At 45.4% G+C, this 22627-nt stretch overlaps 1 protein-coding gene across 2 annotated transcripts in view; it reads left to right on the forward strand.

The window, feature by feature from the left end:
• The window catches only part of RNF157 (ring finger protein 157), an 83797-nt gene that overhangs the window by 41669 nt on the left and 19501 nt on the right, over positions 1–22627 (forward strand). For both annotated transcript variants that reach the window (XM_057715880.1, XM_057715878.1), the window contains exons 3-8: positions 12574–12662; positions 17700–17846; positions 18316–18433; positions 18905–18971; positions 19280–19323; positions 19983–20030. In XM_057715880.1, the coding sequence (XP_057571863.1) occupies positions 12574–12662; positions 17700–17846; positions 18316–18433; positions 18905–18971; positions 19280–19323; positions 19983–20030 (513 nt within the window). The remainder of the gene's footprint in view (positions 1–12573; positions 12663–17699; positions 17847–18315; positions 18434–18904; positions 18972–19279; positions 19324–19982; positions 20031–22627) is intronic.

Below are 22627 nucleotides of genomic sequence, written 5' to 3' on the forward strand. Positions count from 1 at the left end.
CTTTGGGATTTATGGATAAGAGGTACTTATCTGACTGCTGATATTTCATTTGTATATTCTTTTTTTTCAGAGTATTGAAAATTGCATTGTAGGTAGAATTTTTTAAAGATAATATTATTACAAATGATAATCACTCGTGATCACTAGTTATGACCTACATTTTCATAGCACATGTGATTCCTAGAACACTTTTTATTGGGTCTTAATCACCCTACATGATAGACAAGAGCTGTAAACCCCATTTTACAGATAAGGAAACTGATGCCCAGAGACGTTAAATTACTCACCTGAGACTAGAGGCAAGAACTTGGATCTTCCAGCCCCTGGTGTCCTCCCCACCTTATCAGATCGTTTCATTTTTATTCTTTCATTTCAGTTTTGCACACAGCTCATGGGCAGGGCCAGAGGGTCCTAGCTCCTAGTTAAACTTATAAATATTGCTCCATAAACCCTTTATTAAAAAGCACGTGGCAGGGAGTTCCCTGGTTGCCTAGTGGTTAGGACTCGGGGCTTTCACTGTTGTGGTCTGGCTTCAGTCCCTGGTTTGGGAACTGAGATCCTACAAGCCATGCGGTGACGCAAAAAAAAAAAAAAAAAAAAACCCATAATGGAAAAGAATATTTAAAAAAAGAATGTATATGTGTGTAAAACAGAGTCACTTTGCTGTACAGCAGAGATTGGCACATGGTAAATCAACGATACTTCAATTAAAAATAAATAAAATAAACTAAACACATGGCCCTCTGTTTTTTAGTTATTTTGTGAGTATTAATTGTGCCAACCTGCCGTGTAGGGCAAATGTCCAAAATCCAGATGGTCACCATGGGCACATGCTGTGCCCTTCTGAAGACCTTATTCATATATGCATTCTGCAAATACCCATCTTTATCTTTTATGTGTGTTGGTCCAATCACTCTAGGTGATACAAAGGTATCTCTAACATAGACTTTGCCCTCAAGTGTATAATCTCGCAGGAAGCTCAGCCACATACACACAAAGATGGAAGTGATAAATGAAGTGTAGAGTGAGCTTCCAGAAGCTCTGAGAAAGGAACTTTACTTTGTGACATAAGTTTTGCTGACTTGGAAAGTGCTGCTGAACGCTTGAACTTTTGCTTTGCTGTTTAAGGCTGTGTTTCTTAACAAACCAGGGCGCAAAGAACTACTGTGGTTTTCAACAGTGAAACTAAAGAATCTGTGTTGTAGGAATTTCCTCGAAATTTCTTTGAAACATACTGAAACTCAGTGTGCACACTCTCACCTCTGTTTCCTGTTGTCAGGGTCCACCCCAGCTTACGGGAAACTCTACGCACTGGTGTTGCATTTCAAAGAAAAATGTGGTTAACTTTTTCAGCTTTTAAAGAGATGTATAATGGCCTTAAATTGTGATGAAAGTGTTTTTACAGAAGTCTATAAAAGTCAAAGACTTCTGGGTCAGAGAGCGTGGTTACATGTAAATAGCATCCCTGAGCAGCACAGTTATTTCACTCAACTAAAATAGTAGCCCTGATTATTACAGAAATGAATCAGACATACGCTTTATCTTTAGAAGGCAGCTCTGACAAAGCGAGCTTTGCGGTAAAGATTGCTGTAATTATAGAATAGAATGTAGTCCCGTATTTTCTGTTTATTAAAAATTTAAATGCTTTTAACACCACAGGTGCATATCCTCTGCTGATCCATACTGTTCAATATTTTTAAAAGAAAGAGAGGGAGAGGATTTCCCTGGTGGCCCAGTTACAACCGGTCAAGGAACTAAGATCCCCACAAGCTGCACCGTGCAGCCAAAAGAAAAAAAAAAGAGGCAGAGTTAGCCCATGCACTTGCTAGCAGTAGTGATGACAGTAAGTACCAGTGGGTAACATTTACAGTCTATGAAGTTATTTCACGGTTAACAGTTCAACTGTTGTCTTCCAGCCCCAAATCACCCTCCAAGCTGGACTGGGTGATGAGGGGGCAGGGGCTCTTCTGCCAGGTTTCTTCACTGCCAGGCTCTGCCAACAGAGGGCGCTAGAGGGTCTGCGGAACTGGAGGAGGAGAAAGGGTGGTACCCGGGGGTCCAAGTCCAAGCTTCAGGGGGCCTCTAGGATCTGATAGCCCCAACCTCTCCCCTTGGTTCCCTCAGCCCTGGGGGTGGTAGCCACCTCCTGAGGTGACTCTGTGTCAGCTTAGTGTCCCCTTTTTGTGTTTTGTCTCTCCAGTGCCTGTTTCACCAATTCCTTTTATTAAATCCTCTGTTAAAATACCTGGTGTGGTTTGTTTTCCTGACTGAACCTTGATTCATACAGCCTTTAATCTCACAAATTATAAGGTAGCTATTATCAAGCATATTTTACTGGTGAAGAAGTGGAGACTTAGTAGGATGCAGCAATTTGTGTAAAATTGCACAACCACTAGTACAAGAGTCAAGACCTACACCTTCCACTTGGAGATCCTCTGCTCTCCATTTCCCCTCAGCACTTCTCTTGCTGAACTTTTTTTTTTTAATACTTACAGAAGAATTGCAAAGAAGTAGGGAAGTCCAATATACCCTTCACCCAGCTTTCTCTGATGTTAACATCTTGTACAACCATGGAGCATTTATCCAAACTAAAATTTAGCATAGGTACATTACTATTTTTCAAAACTACAGATTTATTAGAACTACGCCGGTCTTTCCACTGATGTCTCTCTTTAGTTCCGGTTACCTTTGGTGGTCGTGTCTCCTTCATCTTTTCCAATCTTGTAACAGTTTCATGATTTTTCCTTGTTTTTTGTGACTGTGACACTTTTGAGATGTACAAGTTAGATATTTTGTAGAACTCCCATCAGTTTGGGTTTCTGATGTTTTCTTGTGATTAGACCAGAGTTCTGGATTTGGGGGAAGTATACCACAGAGGTAAGTGCCCTTCTTATTACATCATATCAGAGGCACAGTTCATGCCCTACTGCCAGTGGTGGCAACCTTGATCACTTAGTCAAGGTGGTGTCTGTCAGGTTTACCCACTATAAATCTTTCCTTTTTCATAATTTATTTGTTTAGAAGTCAGTCACTAAATCCTCTTGCTGAACTTTTGACTTCCCACTTAATCCTGGGGCTGTGCTTTCTTGGCCGATTATTAACTAGTGCTTAAAGAATCTTTGTATTAATCGGCCAGGCTGAGAATTATAAACCTAGGAGCCAGACTGTGTTAGGAGATATGACTATGTATAACTTCTTGGGAAATTATTATCTATTGCACCATCTTTGCACTATGTTTAAACTTGGAACTTGGCTATCTTTAGTCTCAGAAAGCTTATGGTTAATGCTAGGACATCTATTTTTTTCTTGATTGAACTGGAATCACCTCTGACAAACTCAGAAAGATGATCGGAAGCCCAGGGTCTTAATAGCATGCAGGAAATCAGTAAAAAGAAGAGCCGTAGAGAAGTGGTTGCTGAGAACAGGAAAATTGAAGGTGTTGAAGGATGTGGTTCAAGGCCTGGAGATTTACAAGGATGGACTGAGAGGTGATCGGTGACAGATGGAAGGACACAGAGATCACAGGTAGGAGGTCAGGGAAGGGATGAGGTTGGAACACAGGATGAAAGAGAAGCCAGCAACGTGAATCAACCTTGGGATTGGACTCTGAACGTGATATATTGTAAATATTTGTATTTTGTCTCTGAGATTCACTATCTAGAGCGTAAGAATTATACTTTTAGCTCTAGAGTTCATTACAGACAGACTTGAAGTGAGCTTAGACTTTAATATATTTAATATATATTCAATATGTAAGTCAAAGAAAGTAGTTCAATTGGTGTATATAACCTTGGCTACTCACTGCTATTAAGGAGTGGCTGAAGAATAATCAGAGCTTCAAAACTTTTGGGGGGCTTCCCTGATAGTCTAGTGGTAAAGAATCCGTCCTTCAATTCAGGAGATGTGGGTTCGATCTCTGGTTGGGGAACTAAAATCCCACATGCCGCGGGGCAACTAGAGAGCCGCGTGTGGCAAACTACAGAGCCCACGTGCTCTGGAGCCCATGAGCCACAACTAGAGAAGAGAAAACCCCCATGCCACAACTAGAGAGAAGCCCACGCACTGCAACTGGAGAGAAGCCCACGCACCACAGCAAACAGCCTGCGGGCCACAACAAAAGATCCCACATGCTGCAACTAAGACCCAAAGTAGCCAAAAATTAAAAAATTAAATTAAAAAAAAGCTTTTGGAAGCTTAGCAGGGCAAAATTAAGCAGATGGTACCTTGCTAAACTAGCTGCAAATTACATATCTTAATATTAACAATTTAGAAATTAAAACTATCAGACATATGCCATAGGTTTTTATTTTATGCTATTTTGTTCTAATTATATGGGGTTTCCATATCTCATGATTAGATAAACAAAACAAAATCTCATTAGAGTTTTTGAGTCCCTGATGGCCTTCTTCCTAGGCGTAGGGCTATATCTACAAATAGGTAGCTTAGCAAATGTAACAGACCTTACCTGGGCTTAGAATTCTGTATTTGTCATATAAACCTAACTGTTTCTGTATTTCATACTATCATTCTTTTTCTGAAACGGAGATTCCTAACATAGCAGACTTCAGAGTATATTTTTCTTCCAGAAATATAAGAGATGGAGACTTGAAACTCTTGTAACTGGTCTTAGATCTTTTTTTTTTTTTTTAGGCACCCAGGCTTAGTTGCTCTGCGGCATGTGGGATCTTCCTGGAGCGGGGCTCGAACCCGTGTCCCCTGCATTGGCAGGCGGATTCTTAACCACTGCGCCACCTAGGAAGCCCAGTCTTAGATCTTATATAGACAGTTTTAGTGTCAGTATATTTCAGGAGGGACACAGGTGGGCAGCTTGGAGTTTTTCAACTTGAAGACCAGCTTACAGTTTTTGTTTTGTTTTTTATAAATTTATTTATTTATTTATTTATTTAATTGGCTGTATTGGGTCTTTTTTGCTGTGCGCGGGCTTTCTTTAGTTGCGGTGAGTGGGGGCTACTCTTCGTTGTGGTGCGCGGGCTCCTCGTTGCCGTGGCTTCTCCTGTTGGGGAGCACGGGCTCTAGGTACGTGGGCTTCAGTCGTTGCAGCACATGGGCTCAGTAGTTGTGGCTCACGGGCTCTAGAGCACAGGCTCAATAGTTGTGGCGCACGGGCTTAGTTGCTCTGCGGTACGTGGGATCTTCCTGGAGCAGGGCTCGAACCCGTGTCCCCTGCATTGGCGGGCGGATTCTTAACCACTACGCCACCTAGGAAGCCCCGCAGCTTCCAGTTTTTAGTTTTTGAAATACAGACTGGGGAATACTTTGGTCCACTTGCCCTTCTTAATAGTTGGCCTGTTGAAAATGCCTCTGCTTTAAAAAATGATTGGAAAACTAACAATTGGTGGCATTAGAACAGTCATAAGCTTCTTTGGAAAAAAATATATGGTGTGTATTTTAAAATACCTATTTTGCCTGACACTGGTGCTTACCCCTCTGGGCATATTCTTTACCTACAGTATTAGGCGTCTCAAGATCTCTTACTTAAAAGTGGATTCTTGGGCCTCCCTGGTGGCGCAGTGGTTGAGAATCTGCCTGCCAATGTGGGGGGATACGGGTTCGAGCCCTGGTCCGGGAGGATCCCACATGCCACAGAGTAGCTGGGCCGATGAGCCACAACTACTGGGCCTGTGCTCTAGAGCCCGTGAGACATAACTACTGAGCCCACATGCCACAACTACTGAAGCCCATGCACCTGGAGCCCGTGCTCTGCAACAAGAGAGGCCACTGCAGTGAGAAGCCCGCGCACTGCAACAAAGAGTAGCCCCTGCTCGCCACAACTGGAGAAAGCCCACCTGCAGCAACGAAGACCCAACACAGTCAAAAGTAAATAAATAAATTTTTTTTTTTTAAAAAGTGGATTCTTATTAGTGAGCTGGGTTACCAGTCTCCTGATCAGTTTCTCTGACCATTAGTCATTATTTACCAAGTTGCTGGAGGGAAAAGATGACAGTGTCTGCTTTACTAAAAGCACTTTTTTCCCTTTTATCTCTCCTTAAAATTAGCTGCTGTTAGGCAGAACCCTTTGTATCTAAAAGCAGCTCATCATCAGGAAGGTGCTTTTATTGTAGAAACACAGGATGATTGGGTAGTGTTTTATCCCGCTGGGAGGGGCTTTCTTTCTTTCTTTCTTTCTTTTTTAATTTTATTTATTTATTTATTATTTTTTTGGGGGTACACCAAGTTCAATCAACTGTTTTTATACACATATCCCCGTATTCCCTCTAGGAGGGGCTTTCAGTCGCGAACCAGAAGTTGAGTAGATTTCATTTCTCATCAAAGCAGCACACGTAGCCCTGGAAGTGCTTTTGATGTCAGAATGTACAGAAGGTGTTGCCTGGCCTGAGCACTCCTGGACAGTATGAGTCAAGACCATAAGAAGAGGGAGAAAATGGGTCTGTGATGCTTGTTAACAGGAACCTGTGTGATTTTGTGACGGGTGCTTTTCTCTGCAGTGAATCTTTTATGCTCTTGTTATCACCTGTTAGAGAGAACTGGTTAATTGGGCATACTCATAGTAGGGTTTAAATATTTTGGAAAGGTCAACTTTAGAGGTGATATCACATAGCCAGGACATTGGTTCTGTGCGTGCCCTGCCAGGGGACCTAGCGGAGGAGTTAACAGACTATAAATAGGCTGCCATCTTGGATGGATTCCTTTGGTAACCTGAACACAGAGCATCTTTGAGTTAAGGTCATCTTGTGACACCCTCTTGGTATCTCCCTCACATCTTTGATTTGAGTGAGAAGAATGTCTTTTCACATCTTGCCAGCTTTGTGGTCCCCAGTCTTTCTATACTGGTGATTGACTTCCCACGAGGATTGGATGGAAAATTATTGCAAAGGGGTTTTGCTGCTGTAAGTATAGCTCATTGACGTCCTGGTGGACAGCAGGCGCAATACAGTCTGTCCCAGGGCTTCAGCTGGCTAAATAGACAAATTTGTATTCATTTCACAGCATTCAACCCGTGTAAACTGTTCTCCCTGACACAGATCTAAGAAAATGTTCTAAAGTATCACCAGTCTAAAAATAACCACTGGTAGGTCTTGGACACACTGCATAGCTGAGAAGAGGGGAAGTAGAGAAAGCTGTGAGAAACTAACCAGGCAATGAAATAAAAAGGAACTGAAATTTAACTATAAAAGCCCTAAAATCTATAAAAGCAAGAGCTTATGTAAATGAGTGCTGTAAATGAGCTATTTGTATGAGGCCAGATGTTGATTTCCATACTATTATTTGTTCCTCTGACATAAATATTACATGTCTGCTATGGATAAAATGAGTACTTTTCTCTTTTAGTCATAAATTGCCTAAAAATAATTTCCTTTCTTTTCAGAGGCAGATTTTTGGCATTTGGGGCTTTTTTCTTCCTAAATAAAAACCACATTAGGTCATATTCATTTGTTTTTCTTTTACATCCCCCCCCCCCCTTTTCCTATGAAGTTTCCTTTCAGAGAATGTTTATTGCATCATTGTTTGTAACATTGAAAACTGGAAGCAGAGCAAGTGCTCATTGGTAAAAGATGAGTGAATACATGGTGGTCAGAGGTAGACCTCTCTAAAAAGGAACCAGGGCTCCTCGGAGACATGATTGATTCCGGGGAAGGGGTAGAAAAATACAAGATGAACCTGGAATATCTTGTGGTGCCAGAAAGTAAGGATATGCTCAAAAAGTGATGCAGGCTAGTCAAAAAGGACACAGGAGCCGATGCAGGGCGTTCCCAGGGGCTAAATCCGGGATGCTGTGAGTGTATATGATCAGGCCCAAATTTAACAGCAAATGTTATATAATGTAAACAAACAAACAAAAAAAAAACCCTTCATATTGAAGTTAATTATTTATTTTTATGAATGGATTAGCGTCTTTTTTATAGACTGCTGGGAATTGCCCAATAATATACAACTGAAGTAAGATGTCCTATAATCGCGTAGGCACTGGGACCATATTTTTTACAGCGAAAATGTGAGTACAGACGTAGGGGGTAGTTTAACAAAATATTTGAAATTAGAATGGTTAGAAAGTCCAGGATACATGGTTGATATATACACACATATACGTGTGTATATAAATATATACAAATGTGTACCCCCCCCAATATCTATATCTGGTCTATCTAAATTGGCAGTTCCACATTTGGCCACCAGGTGGCACTTTGCTGGTGTAAGGAAAACGTACAAGGAAACTGATGGGCACCAGGATAAAAGGGCAAAGAGAAGTTTGCTCTGTATTCACACAGAGCCTTGCCGGGCAACCCCCTGGGACCCATGGAAAGAGTTCCTCTGGCTGAGTGGGTACTATACGCCCATCCTGGGCTCGAGGTGCTTGGGATTTAAGTTATTCTGAGATTTAGGCTTATTTCAGCACAGACACAAGCAGCCTAGTCCTGGTGGGGGGGTGGGTTGCTGTACCTGAGTGCAGTGCACCAGATGCAAGCTCTATCGTGGGCCCCTTACAGATGGAACTAAGAGAGATGTGCCTCGTCCATCACCGAATCCCAGGCCTAGCACAGCACTCAGGGCATAGTGAATGTGTTGGATGAATTGGTAAATGTCTTTGTTCTTTGAAAATAACTTAGAGGAGAAACCTCCGTGCTTTTGGAATATCTGTCAGTAACACCTATTGGAGCATCTTGGGCAGAAGGTGAACAGGGATGAACACCTCCCCTGCTTCTGCTGGCAGTGTTCTCTGATGTCACACCCCGAATGTACATTTGTGTCTTCTACAGGTGCTGTTAGCTCTCACAGACAAAAGGATTTTGTCATGCTATGCTCCCAGAAAGCTTTCCTCTGAGAAGACCTTAGATACTCCTCTTAAAATTTAAAAGGAGTGTGGCATTAGATACGCTTTTGTGTGTACTGCTGCCTAAGCATAAGGGTGTAATCCAGAGAGTTTCAGCCAGCTTCCAGATCCTGAACAGTTTTCGGTACCTTTTGCAGTGATGATTTAACATTCAGACTCTACACTCTACTCAGGTACCTGGAACACTCCCGGGATCAGAATAACCCGTAGCTTTGCCCTGCCATAGCCAAGGCAGCTGCAAGACATAGAGCGTGGCTTTTGGATTCAAATCCTGGTTCAGCTCCTCATTAGCCCTGAGACCTTGAATAATTATGTGAATCTTTTTTAAAAAAGTATTTATTTATTTATTGGCTGTGTTGGGTCTCTATTGCTGGGCGTGGGCTTTCTCTAGTTGCGGCGAGCGGGGGCTACTCTTTGTTGCAATGTGCGGCCGTCTCAGTGCGGTGGCTTCTTTTGTTGCGGAGCATGGGCTCTAGGCACGCAGGCTTCAGTAGCTGTGGCACACGGGCTTCGTTGCTCCTTGGCATGTGGGATATTCCTGGACCAGGGATCAAGCCCGTGTCCCCGCATTGGCATGTGGATTCCTAACCACTGCGCCTCCAGGGAAGTCCTCCATATCTTTTAATAATTGGCACTTCGGTTGCTTCATCATCTCTAGGTTAAGAAGCTGTATCCAGGAGTATCTTAGAGAAAGATGGAGGTAGAATGTGTTCAAACCTCAACTCTTCTCCCTAAAACCTGTGGGACTTTGGAGGGTGTTATTGAACCTGTTACTATGTCAATGTCCTTATCTGCAAAAAGGGAACAACAATCTCTCCCTCCCAGGATTGTTCCAAGATTAACTAAGATGATTTATATGAAGAGCTTAGCATAGTGCCTGGCACCTAGTAAGCGCTCAGTAAATGATCATTTTAAAAGCAAAGATCACAAAGAAGCTTAGAGTCACAGCAGGCTAACCTGGCCTGGAGAGGAAGGGAAGGCGGCTCTAAGAGCAGAGTATGTTCTTCAGTTTGCCTCCATTCCTGCTGTTTCCTCTGTCTCCCTTGTCATCTCTGAATTTACAAATTACGTTTATCCTGCAAGACCCCAGATCAAATACCACCTCCTCCATGAAGCCTTCCAGATTACCTCAGCCAGAAGCAATCACTTCCTTTATCATTGCCCTCTTTGTGGCATTTCTCTCTGTTTAGTGTTACAGTTATTTGTATAACTACATCATCTTCCTTATAATGCTGCTTCCTGAAAGAGTAGGACCTTATCTTTTCCACTTTAAGTCTCTCTTTACGCCTAGTACTGAGTGTAGCAGGTAGATTCTGATTGGGTATGTGGAAGGCCACTAAGGCAGAAGCTTTGGTAGGTAGGAGCCTACAAACAGGATTAGTTTCTCCTAAACAGATTTTCAATGCTTTTCTTTGGCGGGGGGCGGGGGGGGGGGAGGCGGGGTAAGCAAGAGCTAAAAATATAAGCATGGATTTATTATATGATAAGAATAGTTTTTATATATAACAATGATCCCACAGATGCCTTTCCCTGGGCAGTGAATAACTTGTGTTCCGTTGCCAGTAATCATCAAATGTAATATTCTAAATGGAAGATGAACACTAGCTTTTTCCCCCCCTTTCCTTTTGTTTTTCTTTTTTGGGGGGCAAGGGATATAGAGGGGAAAGAGCAAAGAGTGAAGGGAGAACCTCTGTGTTGTTTTTTTTTAACTCAGGTAGGAGTTATGGGTAACTCCCAAGTACCCGTGCAAATGAATATGATTAACTTCCCTACTCCAGAAAAAAATTTTAATCCCAAAGTCATTTATTTTGGCTTTAGAATAGACAAGCGTTTGTGTCGGGTTTTCCTGCCTAATTACTTTTTGCTTAAGCTTATTTAAGAATTGTTTTAAATTCCTTTAGTGTAACAGCCCAGCAAAGTGGGGGTGGAGGTGGAGGTAGGGGGTGGAGAAGTGGGCCACAGATGGGATCTGAACTAGGATTTCAGCTTTCCTACATAAAAGCCTCCTGACACACTGCAAGCAGGAGAGCAAAATTGGAATCAGCTTTCCAGAGAGCAATTTGGCAAAATAGTTTTAAAAGTCTTAAAAATATGCTTACTCTTTGATCCAGTAATTCCACTTCTAGGAATGTGTCCTAAGGAAATAATCAAACAGGCATGCAGAAATGTAGGGACAAGGCATTCACTGCAGCATTCATATCGGGGCGGGGGATGGGGGGGGAGAAAAAGTAAAACCAACTGAAAACATTGAATAATGTGGAATTGATTAAAGTAGGCCCCCTGTCTCTAATGTGTGTAGTTATATTGTCAGATTATGGGCTTTAAAACATTTGTCACATCTTTCTAAGTGAAAGATAGACGATAAAATAGTAGGTGCAGTTTGAAACAGTGCCCAGATGTAAAGGAGGGAGGGAGGGAGGCTGGGTGGATGCATGCCTATCCAAAAAGACACATCCTGCAGTGCTAACTTTGGTATCTCTGAATAGTGAAACCGTGGCTGGTTTTGTATTTTATTTGTGTTTGTCAAGTTTTCTGCTTGAACATGTATTGCTTTGTAATCAGAAAAACCAACCATCATACATTTTAAAAAATGTATGTTTAAGGTGGGAATTCCCTGGTGGTCCAGTGGTTAGGACTCTGAGCTTCCACTATAGGAGGCCTGGGAACTAAGATCCTACAAGTCTCGTGGTGCAACCGGAAAAAATATATATATGTTTAAGGTATCAATGAAAAAGTAAAATGAACTATCAAGGATCACACTGAATACACAAAATCAGGTGTACCAGAGGTTCAATTATGTTTCCCAAGTAAAACATCAAAAGTCTATGAAGGGGGCTTCCTAGGTGGCTCAGTGGTTAAGAATCCGCCTGCCAATGCAGAGGTCACGGGTTCGATCCCAGCTCCAGGAAGATCCCACATGCCGTGGAGCAACTAAGCCCGTGTGCCCAAAAAAAAAAAAAAAAAAAGTCTATGAAGGCACAGAGTTTCATGCAGATGTCAGCACAAGGAGGTAGCATCTTCAGAGCTAGGAGGACCACAGTTTTGCAAAGCTCCAAACACTAGTAGGATTTCTGGGAATCATATGTGAAAAACGTGTACTGCCCAAATGACCTTACAAGAATACCAGGAACAAGAATCATTCTTAATCTTCTCAAAGCAGTTCCCAATGACATGTTTTATGGTGTCCCCTTTCTTATCTCCCCATTGTCTCCTCCAAACCCAGATGTCTACACGGGGAGAGAGAGTGTAAGAGTAAGGTAAATTGATGGACCACCGCAAACCTTTGATGACCCCAAAAGAGCTCCTGGCTCAAGTTTTTTAAAAACTCTGCTTTATATGATCAGCTGCAGAGGAAATTTGTTCTTCCCTGTTTGCAGGCCTCCGCTCTGTACACACGATGGGGTTCTCTTGTGTTTGCGGTTCCTAAATTCCTCAGACACCATGGGGCTTCACTGAAGGAAAATCCTTGCAGGTCCGGCTCCCCGTTGTGTAAAGTCAGGTGGAAAAGCCTTTTGTGATTAACTCGGCCACCGTCTGTCTCCTGGTATTTGGAACTTCAGGGGGAGCTTTTATTAGTTGTCCACATTCTGAATGCTTACTCACATAAGCTTCATCTAATGGGAAAAGCAGATAAATGTAGCGCTTCGGACGCCAAGTCGGATCCCAGCTCTCCCGCTAGCTGTGACCTTGACCAGGTTCACCTACTATAGTTATCGGTCTTTCTAAACACACTGTCTTCTCCCACTTTGTTTCTGACACAGTTTCCTTACGCTGCCCCTCCTCCCCAAGAACCAGTGAAGACTCTGAGAAGCTTGATCAACATCCGAAAGGACACACTAAGACTCGTCAAGTAAGTTCAAGTTCCCAGTCAAGTAAGTTTAAGTTCCCAGGCTGGCTGGCCGGCCGGGACCAAGTTCCAGGGGCCCTTCTTCGTGCAGGGGCAGCTGACCCCCAAGGGGACCCACAGAGCAGTTTCTGCCAGACGCACCTAGATGGTTCAGAACTTTCTGTGATAGTCAGCGTTTGTGAAGAACTTTCACTTTCCCGGGAGCCGTCGTAATTATCCCGACTTGATGAACTTTCCAAAAAAAAGAATTGTTGGGGGAGAAAGTGAATTTTGCAGATACCTTGACAAGCCTGTGTGAAAATGGGATCCAAGCTTGGTGCAGGAAATCCTTCTTTTATTGCTTGTGTTTGCTTTCTAATTCATCCTTGATCCCTTGTGCCCTTCCTCTGGTGTGCTGGGTTTGTTGTTTAACCCTCATTCTCAGTATTTATTACCATTGGCATCTGCCTGCTTCGTGCCATCCCTGAGATAGTGTGATTTTTCTTTTTCTTTTTCTTTTTTTTCTGGCTGCACCACGAGGCTTGCGGGATCTTCGTTTCCCGACCAGGGACTGGACCTGGGCCCCCTGCAGTGGAAGTGCAGAGTTCTAACCTTGGACCACCAGGGAAGTCCCAGAGATAGTGTGATTTTTAAACAGGTGCTCCTCTCCAGATAGCAGGTCTGTCCGCTAAGACTCACTGGTTCCCTGGGGAGACAGATTTGCTTAGCGCAAACCAGAGGTCCCACATTTTTCTCAATGGACAAGGAAGATGACTCAGAGACCATTTTACGCTTATGTAGATCAGGGGGTTTATTTCTCTCTGATCATCTTTTTTTTAAAATATAACCACTTCGGGGACTTCCCTGGTGGTCCGGTGGTTAAGACTTCGCCTTGCAATGCAGGGGCTTCGGGTTCACTCTCTGGTCGGGGAGCTAAGATCCCACGTGTCTCGAGGCCAGAAAAAAACAGAACATGAAACAGATTCAATAAAGACTTTAAAAGTGGTCCTCATCCAAAAAAAAGCCTTAAAAAATAAAATAATTTTTAAAAAACTCACTTCATTGAGATATAGTTCACATACCACACACAGTTCATTCATTCAACGTGTACAGTTCAGTGATATTTAGTTATTCACAGAGTTGAACAACCACCACTGTCTCATTTTAGGACATTTTCATCACCCTGAAAAGAAACCCGATACTCATTATTAATCATCCCCCATTTCCCCCCTGAAACCCCTCTTCCCGGCCTAAGCAGCCACTAATCTGTTTTCTGTCTCAGTTTTTTACTTATCCCTGAAGTTTTGGACTGCCTCCCCAGCCGCTCCCACCCCCAGGGTCAACCCTGGGGACAGGGGAGCCAAGGGGAAACTCTTTTGCTGCAGAAGAGCCTGTAGCTGGGCCTCCCCCATCCGCAGGGGAGTTCCTGCTGCAGCGGAATAGATGGAGGCCTCGGGAACCTGCCAGCTGTCAGCTGCTCCTGCCACTTGATTCTCTCATCACATACAGTCTGCTCGAGTATTTGATGGAGACTGATTCAGGGGTCTGAGCCCTTGTGAGGTCGTGGCAGCCTGGCTGCAGCTCTAGAGTAAAATGAGGCAACCGCCCTGAGCTTCCGGTTTCTCACCAGTAAAAATAGTGAACCAACCTTATGTTTCATGGCTGTTATCAAAATTAAAGGGGATAATGGAAGGGAAAGCACCTGGTTATCAATAAATGTTAAGATGAAGGGTGGTTTTGGGGACCTCCCTGGTGGTCCAGTGGTAGAGAATCCGCCTTCCAGTGCAGGGGATGCGGGTTCAATCCCTAGTCGGGGAACTAAGATCCCACATGCTGCACATAGTAGCTAAGCTGCCACGCAGCAAACTACGGGGCTGGCCACGCCACGACTACAGAGAGAAAACCCTCATGCCACAACTAGAGAGAAGCCTGTGTGCTGCAACAAAGACCCAATGCAGCCAAACAAGACGAAACAATAAAAAACCAAAAAACAAAGACAACAACCACAAAAAGATGAAGGGTGGTTTTTTATTTTGTTTTTTTCTGAGATGGGACTAGAGTAAATTCTGATTCTCAGATTTCCAGGTAAAGATGGAGGGTTGAACATGTACCTTTGCTTCCTCTCCAAGCCCCACTAAACAACAATGAGTATTTTTAAACAGCACAAATCCGTAAAAATTGAGAGAGTGGGAAAAGAGCAAGAGCAACAGAATTGGAGAGGCTGGAAACAGATGGTGAACGTTAAATAACTTACTAGACCTGAGAAATTAGGATCCCAAGCAAACAGTAGGAAAAGCTGACACTCATCGGTTTGTACAATGATTTCCCCAGAAGGCTCAGGAACTGGCAGTTCCAGGTACCTCTGGATATCTGGGGGCCAGGGAATGGGGCTATAAGGAGGAGGATTGATGGAAGGTCTGCTTGAGAGGTATCCGGATCCCCTCCCTTACACCACACAGCCAGAACTGCCCTCCCACACCCGGCAGAAGTCTAGCAGACGATGCTCACTGGGAAGGTTAAAACAGGATCTCTGGACCTGGGGGACCCAGGCACAGCTAAGGGATGGACTTCGTACTGAAAGCAGGGAGTTAAGTGAATTCAGAAACGATGCTGAACCCGCCATCCTGCCTCCCACTCCCCAACTCTAAGCCCAGAATGCCAGCAGCCAGGCCTTTGTTAGAAGAGAGGAAAACTCTTCTTCGGGCAGTCAGACCCACCCGGGTGGGAAGACCCAAGAGACTGGTATTAGAGGTTTGTCACCAGACCCAGATGAGTCACCAGGGAAGCCTAGCATCCCCAAGCACCACCATGCACTCAGTTCCAATCAGGATTTCTTTTTCTTTTTTTTTCGGCCACACAGCATGCAGGATCTTAGTTCCCTGACCAGGGATCAAACCCGTGCCCCCTGCAGTGGAAGCTCAGAGTCCTAACCACTGGACTGCCAGGGAAGTCCCCAAATCAGGGGTTTTAAATGTCTTAAGTATGAGCAGACAATCAAAGATTCCTTGATGTATAAGGAATGCCTATCATATGAAAGACAGTGGCAAAAACAAACCAACAGGGGAAAAAGGTGGAAATAAAAACTATGCATAAAGAGGAAAACTTGATTTGCAGCCTCAGAGACATAGAGAAGATACTGCCTTCTTATTTCATGGACACAATGACACAAAGCATTTAGCAAACAAACAAGGCTCTCAGAACTTAAAAACATAGAAGTGAAAAAAAACCAATAGAATGTAGGAAGAAGAGTTGAAATGTTCTAGAAAGTGGAGCATAAGGGCAAAGATATGGAAAATAGAAGAGGAAAGATGGAGAATGGAACATCTGTTTAGAAGTTCCAACATCCAACTAATGGTTCTAGAAAGAGGAGAATGCAGAATATAGAAGGAAGGAATCACCAGTGATGTACATAATTTAGAGTTTCTACAAAGCACCACTGAGCACCCAGCACAATGGATGCTGAAGAGGAGATTCTGTATCAAAGGAAAAGGACCAGCAATTGGAATGGCTTCTTATTTCTTGAAAGCGACCCTGGGAGCTAAAAGATAATGCAATAATGCTCTGAAATGACTTTTTTAAAGTATTTATAATCCAGAATTATTCTTTACTCTGCCAGACTTTTTTTTTTCCTCATAGCTTGTGGGATCTTAGTTCCCCAACCAGGGATTGAACCTGCACCCTCTGCAGTGAAAGCTCGGAGTCCTGACCACTGGACCACACGGGAATTCCCTCAGCCAGACTTTCAGTGAAGTGGGATTGTAGAATAAAATCTCTGGAAAAGTTTATCCCTCCAACACACCCCTTTTCAGGAAGCTACTGGAAGTTGTGCTCCAGTAAAATGAAAGCGTAAGCCAAGAACGAGGAAGCCCAGAAGTGCAGGCAACTTGCGATTCTCTGGGCGAGAGGCAAAAGGGACACCCAGGGAGATGGGACAGGGAGGTTCCAGGGTGGCGGCTGTGTGCAGGCACGGAGGGCTCAGGGTCCAGGTGGAGCATGCCAGAGGGCTCCATCGGGGTCCTGCTCAAAAAGACAAGGTGCGTAGAATACCCGGTGCACTTGAATGTCGAGGTGGAGATAGCCGAAGAGTTTCGGTTTGGATTAGTGACTAGTGCATAGAAAACTAAGCGCCTGAAAAAAAAAACAAAATGAGCACAAACTCTAAGAAAAATGTACACAGGAAAAGAAAAATAATTAGAGATGACTCTGTGGCTGAGCTGTGAATAATATTGATAGAATCACAGTCATATAGACGAAGATGTACTGAACTAACAAAATCATGGTGTATCACATGGGGCGGGGGGCAGTCCCTATACGGAGCAGAGTGAGGAAGGAGATAGAAAGTCTCTTTTCTGTAGTAGGAAGTCAACAGATAGTGCCTAAAACTGAAAAAGTAACCCGAGCAAGTTATTTAGAAACATGCAGATAAATGCCAAAATGGTCAGTTCCAGAGGTAAAGGTGGTTTTCTCTGAAGAAGAGGAAAAGGGACGGAAAGAGACCTGCTGGTTTTTTGTCGCAAGCCTTGTGGAAACTATTTAAACTATGTGGTTAGTAACTTTGATTAAAGAAAAACTTAAAAAAAAAATCCTGGCAAATGCACAAGGATGTTAACTGAGGCACTGTGAAATATCAGAAATTGCCTGAATGGCCCCCAATAGTGGTAACGAAGTGCTCAGCCCGTCATTCAAATGAGGATGGAGGCCTCCATGTATGATCGTGGAGGGAAGCCCACGAAATATTCAATTAAAAAAAGAAAAGAAGGGAATTCCCTGGCGGTCCAGTAGTTATAACTCTGTGCTTCAGGGGGCACAGGTTCAATCCCTGGTCGGGAAATGAAGATCCCACAAAAAAAAGAAAAAAGATCACTTTAAAAATAGTAATTTGGGGGCTTCCTAGGTGGCGCAGTGGTTGAGAGTCTGCCTGCCAATGCAGAGGTCACGGGTTCGATCCCAGCTCCAGGAAGATCCCACATGCCGCGGAGCAACTAAGCCCGTGTGCCAAAAAAAAAAAAAAAAAAATACTAATTTGCTACCCGCATATGCTGAGTCTTCGTGGTCTTCTAGATGTGCCGAGGAAGTGAAGACGCCGGGGGAAGAGGCTGGCAGAGCGAAAGTCCACTACAACGTGGAGTTCACCTTCGACACAGATGCTCGGGTGGCCATCACCATCTACTATCAGGCCACCGAAGAGTTCCAGAATGGTATCGCCAGGTAAGAACAAAGGACCAGGGAAGCCACGTCCTTCCCAGACAGGTTAGGGTCCACGCCTGACACGCTCGCCTGTGGAGGAAAACATTCTTTTTCTACACCCAGGTGCGAGCTGGTTCTTGAATTTAGATGTTCTTCTACACAACCTTACTTTTTCATCTTTTCCCCTTAAACTATGCCATCTTCAGGTACAGTGACAGCAGCACAGCCCTTCAGGTCATCACGATGCTGTCAAAAATCTATTAAGCTACCTTTCTGTGGACATGTGGGTTGAACAGATAACTTTAATAGCATTACCAAGCAAGGACAAAGAAAAGAGATGATAAAGGAGAACTTCTCTTCTCTTCTCTTTTCTATTCCACTGTGTACCAAGAGCCTATTGATAATTGAGAACAGACATGAGACAGAGGCAACGGTCAGATCATCTGGGCTAGATAGTAACTCTTGCTTTGCTTCCCTCTTTGGTCAATAGCTACATCCCCAAAGACAACAGCCTGCAGTCGGAGACGGTGCGCTACAAACGCGGGGTGTGCCAGCAGTTCTGCCTGCCCTCCCACACCGTCGACCCCTCCGAGTGGGCTGAGGAGGAGGTGAGCTGCCTGCTGGCGGAGGGGACTGGCCACTGGGACAAAGCGCCGGGCAGGTTCCACGCACAGACACGCAGGGCGTGGGAGCTACTCAGGGCCCCGGCCAGCAGCAAAGCGTCCGCCCGGGTGCTCAAGCCGTGCTCCCCCTTCAGCCTTGTAACGTCTTCTTGTCCTGGGAAGGACACATCTAATTTTGCTATCCCCAAGTCGCGCATTAACCTAGGATGTGTTGAGAAAGCCGTGCCCAAAGCGAAGACCTGCAGGTTAGAAGCCTTTACATCTGTGAGGTTCTTTTACAGAGAGACTGGCAGCCTTCATTTCAACAGACTTAGGTAGTTACCAGCTTGGTGGATGCGGAGCGGAGATGAGGTTCAGGCTTCCTCACGAGGCCTCCCTTTCTGATAGGCTACTGTGCCCTTTAAATGTGTTAAGTACCTTTTTTTTTTTTTTCTTTTCCCTTTTCTTTCCCTTCAGCTGGGCTTCGACCTGGACAGAGAGGTTTACCCGCTAGTGGTCCACGCTGTGGTGGATGAAGGAGACGGTACGGGGGTTTCCTGTCTCCTCTGGCTGCACGCGTGCCCGTTCGTAGTGCACAGGCTGGGCAGTGGCTGCAGCCTCAGAATAGCACGCGTCCCCCGTGGGTATCGTCAGGCAGTTTCCACATCCCCGCGCACTCCTGCTCCCGCGGTCCTCGGGCAGCGAGAGCCCTCTTGGGTGCCATAACCTGCCCCTTCCCGTGACAGCCGGAGGGTTCGTTTTGCCAGATGGTGGGACCCGGGGGAGGTGGGCGGGATTGAGGTGTGTTGCTGGCCTTCTTCTTCTTCATCCGTGTGCCTTTATTTCTTTCAGAGTATTTTGGCCATTGCCACGTCCTGCTGGGCACTTTTGAAAAGGTCAGTGGGTAACATGATAGGGCCTGCCTTTGGTACCTGTCGCTCTGTCTCTCCTGTGAGGACACGGGGAGCCCTGTTCGCTGGCTGCCTGGGCTCGGCAGACTGGGTCCGGCTCGGAGGCTGGGGGGAGTGGGGGGAGCACCACACCTGGGGGGGCTGTGCCAGACCTCGTTCCAGCTCTGCCACCAACTTGCTGCATGACCTTCAACCCTTAGACCTCGTTTCCTCTTTTTTTTTTAATATTTATTTATTTATTATTGGATGAGTTGGGTCATAGTTGCTGCACTCAGGATTGTCGTGGTGCGCGGGCTTCTCTCTAGCTGTGGCGCGTGGGCTCAGTAGTTGTAGCGCTCAAGCTTAGTTGCCCCACAGCGTGAAGGCTCTTAGTTCCCTGACCAGGGATCAAACCGGCGTCCCCTGCATTGCAAGACTGATTCTTAACCACTGGACCACCAGGGAAGTCCCTCCTTTCCTCTTCTTAAAGTGGAAGGGCTGGACTGTGTGCTTGAAGACCCCCCCCCCAGTGTTAGGAGTCTGTCCTTCCACACCGGGGTGGGGGGCTGGGGTCCAGGAACATGTGTAATTTAGAGAAGCCGCAAAAGAACAGCTGGTCCTCGCTGCCCTCCTCCCTTGTCATAACTGTGGTGTTTTCACTTCAGCACACAGACGGGACTTTCTGTGTCAAGCCCCTCAAACAGAAACAAGTAGTAAGTATTCGAGGGCCAGGGACTGTTGGTGTATCCCCCTTCTCTCTCTCTCCCCCTTTTCTCTCTCTCTCTCTCTCTCCACTCTTTTGCTAAGCACTCTCCTTTCCCTCCCACCACCACCCCCCCTTTTTTTAAATCAAAGAAGAAAAGCAAAAAGGGAGTGCTTCTCTGTGTTAGAAACTACTTGGGTGGCCTGAAAGGAATACTGCTTTTTGGTGTCTCTATTTTTCCAGAATTGGTGGTGATGAGGCAGCCATTATCTGAGCAAAGGACTTCAGAAAATGAAAGGACAAGATGTGTCCCCTGACATTAGGTTTAGGGAGAACTCTTTTTACTTCAAATGCCAGGCAGAGAAACGTGTCCAGCTAAAGGATAAAGTATTGGGGTCCAATTCAGGGCCAGTTGGAGCCCTTGGCTTAATTTTTCCCAGCATTTCTTTCCTCAGATTCAAAGTTTGCTGGCTGTCTGGGCCCTTCCAGAATGATCGGCAAGTTATGCCTGTGTCTGCTGGAAGTCCTCACGCCCCCACCCCTGCCGTGTGCTAGCACTTTCCTTGCACTCTTGCAGAGGAAGGAGAGGGGTCACAGAGGACGAGGAGGGGAGAGGTGTCAGTGGCCTTGCCAAGGGAGGGTGGGTCATACATAGGGAGTGGAGCAGTCGGGTGGGGGGCAGGGTAGGCCTTGGTTGAGATGCAAAGAAAGTCCCCCCGCCCGCCCAACACAGATGGGTGACAGATACCTGAAATTCTACATTATTCATTCCTTCGGGTATTAAGTGCTCTCCACCCTTAATGAGGTCAATGTAATCAGTAATACCATAGTACAAGTTTGTTGATAATGTCCTTTCCAGTATAATCACTACATTTCTATACACACACACACACACACACACACACACACACACATTTATTTATTTTTGTTTCTGGCTGTGTGGGGTCTTAGTTGCGGCACGCAGGCTCCTCGTTGTGGCATGTGGGCTCCTCTCTAGTTGTGTCATGTGGGTTTTCTCTCTCTAGTTGTGGCAGTCGGGCTCCAGAGCATGTGGGCTCTGTAGTTGTGGTGCACGGGCTAGTTGCCCCACGGCATATGGGATCTTAGTTCCCTGACCAGGGATTGAACCCGCCCCCCCTGCATTGGAAGGCGGATTCTTAACCACTGGACCACGAGGGAAGTCCCTAAAGCAAGTTTTAGAAGAGGCAGATGAGATAGCAGATCCTGAGCCCAAGGTATGGCCTGGAAAGGCCCAGCCTCAGTGAGTTGCCTCATGGGAAGGCCTGGTTCTCCAGGATGCTGGGATGGGATGGAAAGGCGAGCATAGCTCAAGGGAAATGGTTTCTGTCTTTTCCTGTCACTAGATTGGCATCAGCAACAGGCTTTGTCAAACTGGAGAGTGGGATGTGAAACTGGTGACAGGCTGGGTCTTAGGGGAGGGGATCACTGGGATGGGTGTGGGGAAGGAGGGCAGAGGAGAGGAGTGGGCTGGTGTAAAGAAACAAGGGAGGGGCCCGCTTTGGCTCCAACATGGCACAGGCTACTGGGAGTCGAACTGGGCATTGAAGTTGGGGTTCTAATTTTTTTGGGGGGGCTGTGTTCAATCCCTCCGCAACCAGGGATTGAACCCAGGCCCCTGGCAGTGAGAGTGCCAAATCCCAACCACTGGACCACCAGGGAATTCCCAAAGTTGGGATTTAAGAAGCAGGGCCAACAGGGGTCATTTTGCCATGTGTTGGAGATGGGATGGCTCCGTGGCAGGGGAGGGGGCACAGTCGGCCCCTCCTTCAAGGTCCTGCTCTCTCTTTGCTTCTACATTTTCTTTTTCTTTTTTTGCATGTGTCGGGCTCTCTTTGCTTCTACATTTTCTTTTTCTTTTTTTGCATGTGTCGGGGGAGCTGCTCTTTGTTGCTGCGCGCAGGCTTTCTCTAGTTGCAGTGAGCGGTGCCACTCTTTGTTGCGGTGCACAGACTTCTCATTGTGGTGGCTTCTCTTGTTGCAGAGCCCCAGCTCTAGGTGTGCGGGCTTCAGTAGTTGTGGCACGCAGGCTCAGTAGTTGTGGCACACGGGCTTAGTTGCTCCGAGGCATGTGGGAACTTCCCGGACCAGGGATCAAACCCATGTCCCCTGCGGACCAGGGATCAAACCCGTGTCCCCTGCATTGGCAGGCGGATTCTTAACCACTGCGCCACCCTGCACTTTCCCTTCCCCTCTTTTCCTTGCCCATTTCTTCTCTTTCTTTCCCATTTCCGTTCCTTCACTTTTATAATGTCTAAACTAGCTTTTATTACTAGCCAGTGTTTCTGTCCTGATGTGTGGTCTTCCAGCCTTTTCCTAGTCTCTGCCTTCCTTGACTGTCCGTCATAGCGACCTGCAGTGCTAGCGTTACTGTTGTATTTGTGAACGTTCGTGTGCCCTGCTGGGGATAAGGGCGGGTGAATTAAGCATTTTATGTTCCTTCCCCTCCCAAAGAGAACACATAAGTAAATAAGAGCATCCTTTACTTGTCTAGGCCTCTGGTTTTTTTCATTGTGAATCAGTAGTCCTTGGTTACCGAAGGAGGGTAGGGTGGGGGGAGTGGCGGTGAGTTCCCACTCATCTCTCGGT

This window comes from Hippopotamus amphibius, chromosome 17, assembly GCF_030028045.1.
Source record: "Hippopotamus amphibius kiboko isolate mHipAmp2 chromosome 17, mHipAmp2.hap2, whole genome shotgun sequence".
NCBI classification, from domain to species: domain Eukaryota; kingdom Metazoa; phylum Chordata; class Mammalia; order Artiodactyla; family Hippopotamidae; genus Hippopotamus; species Hippopotamus amphibius.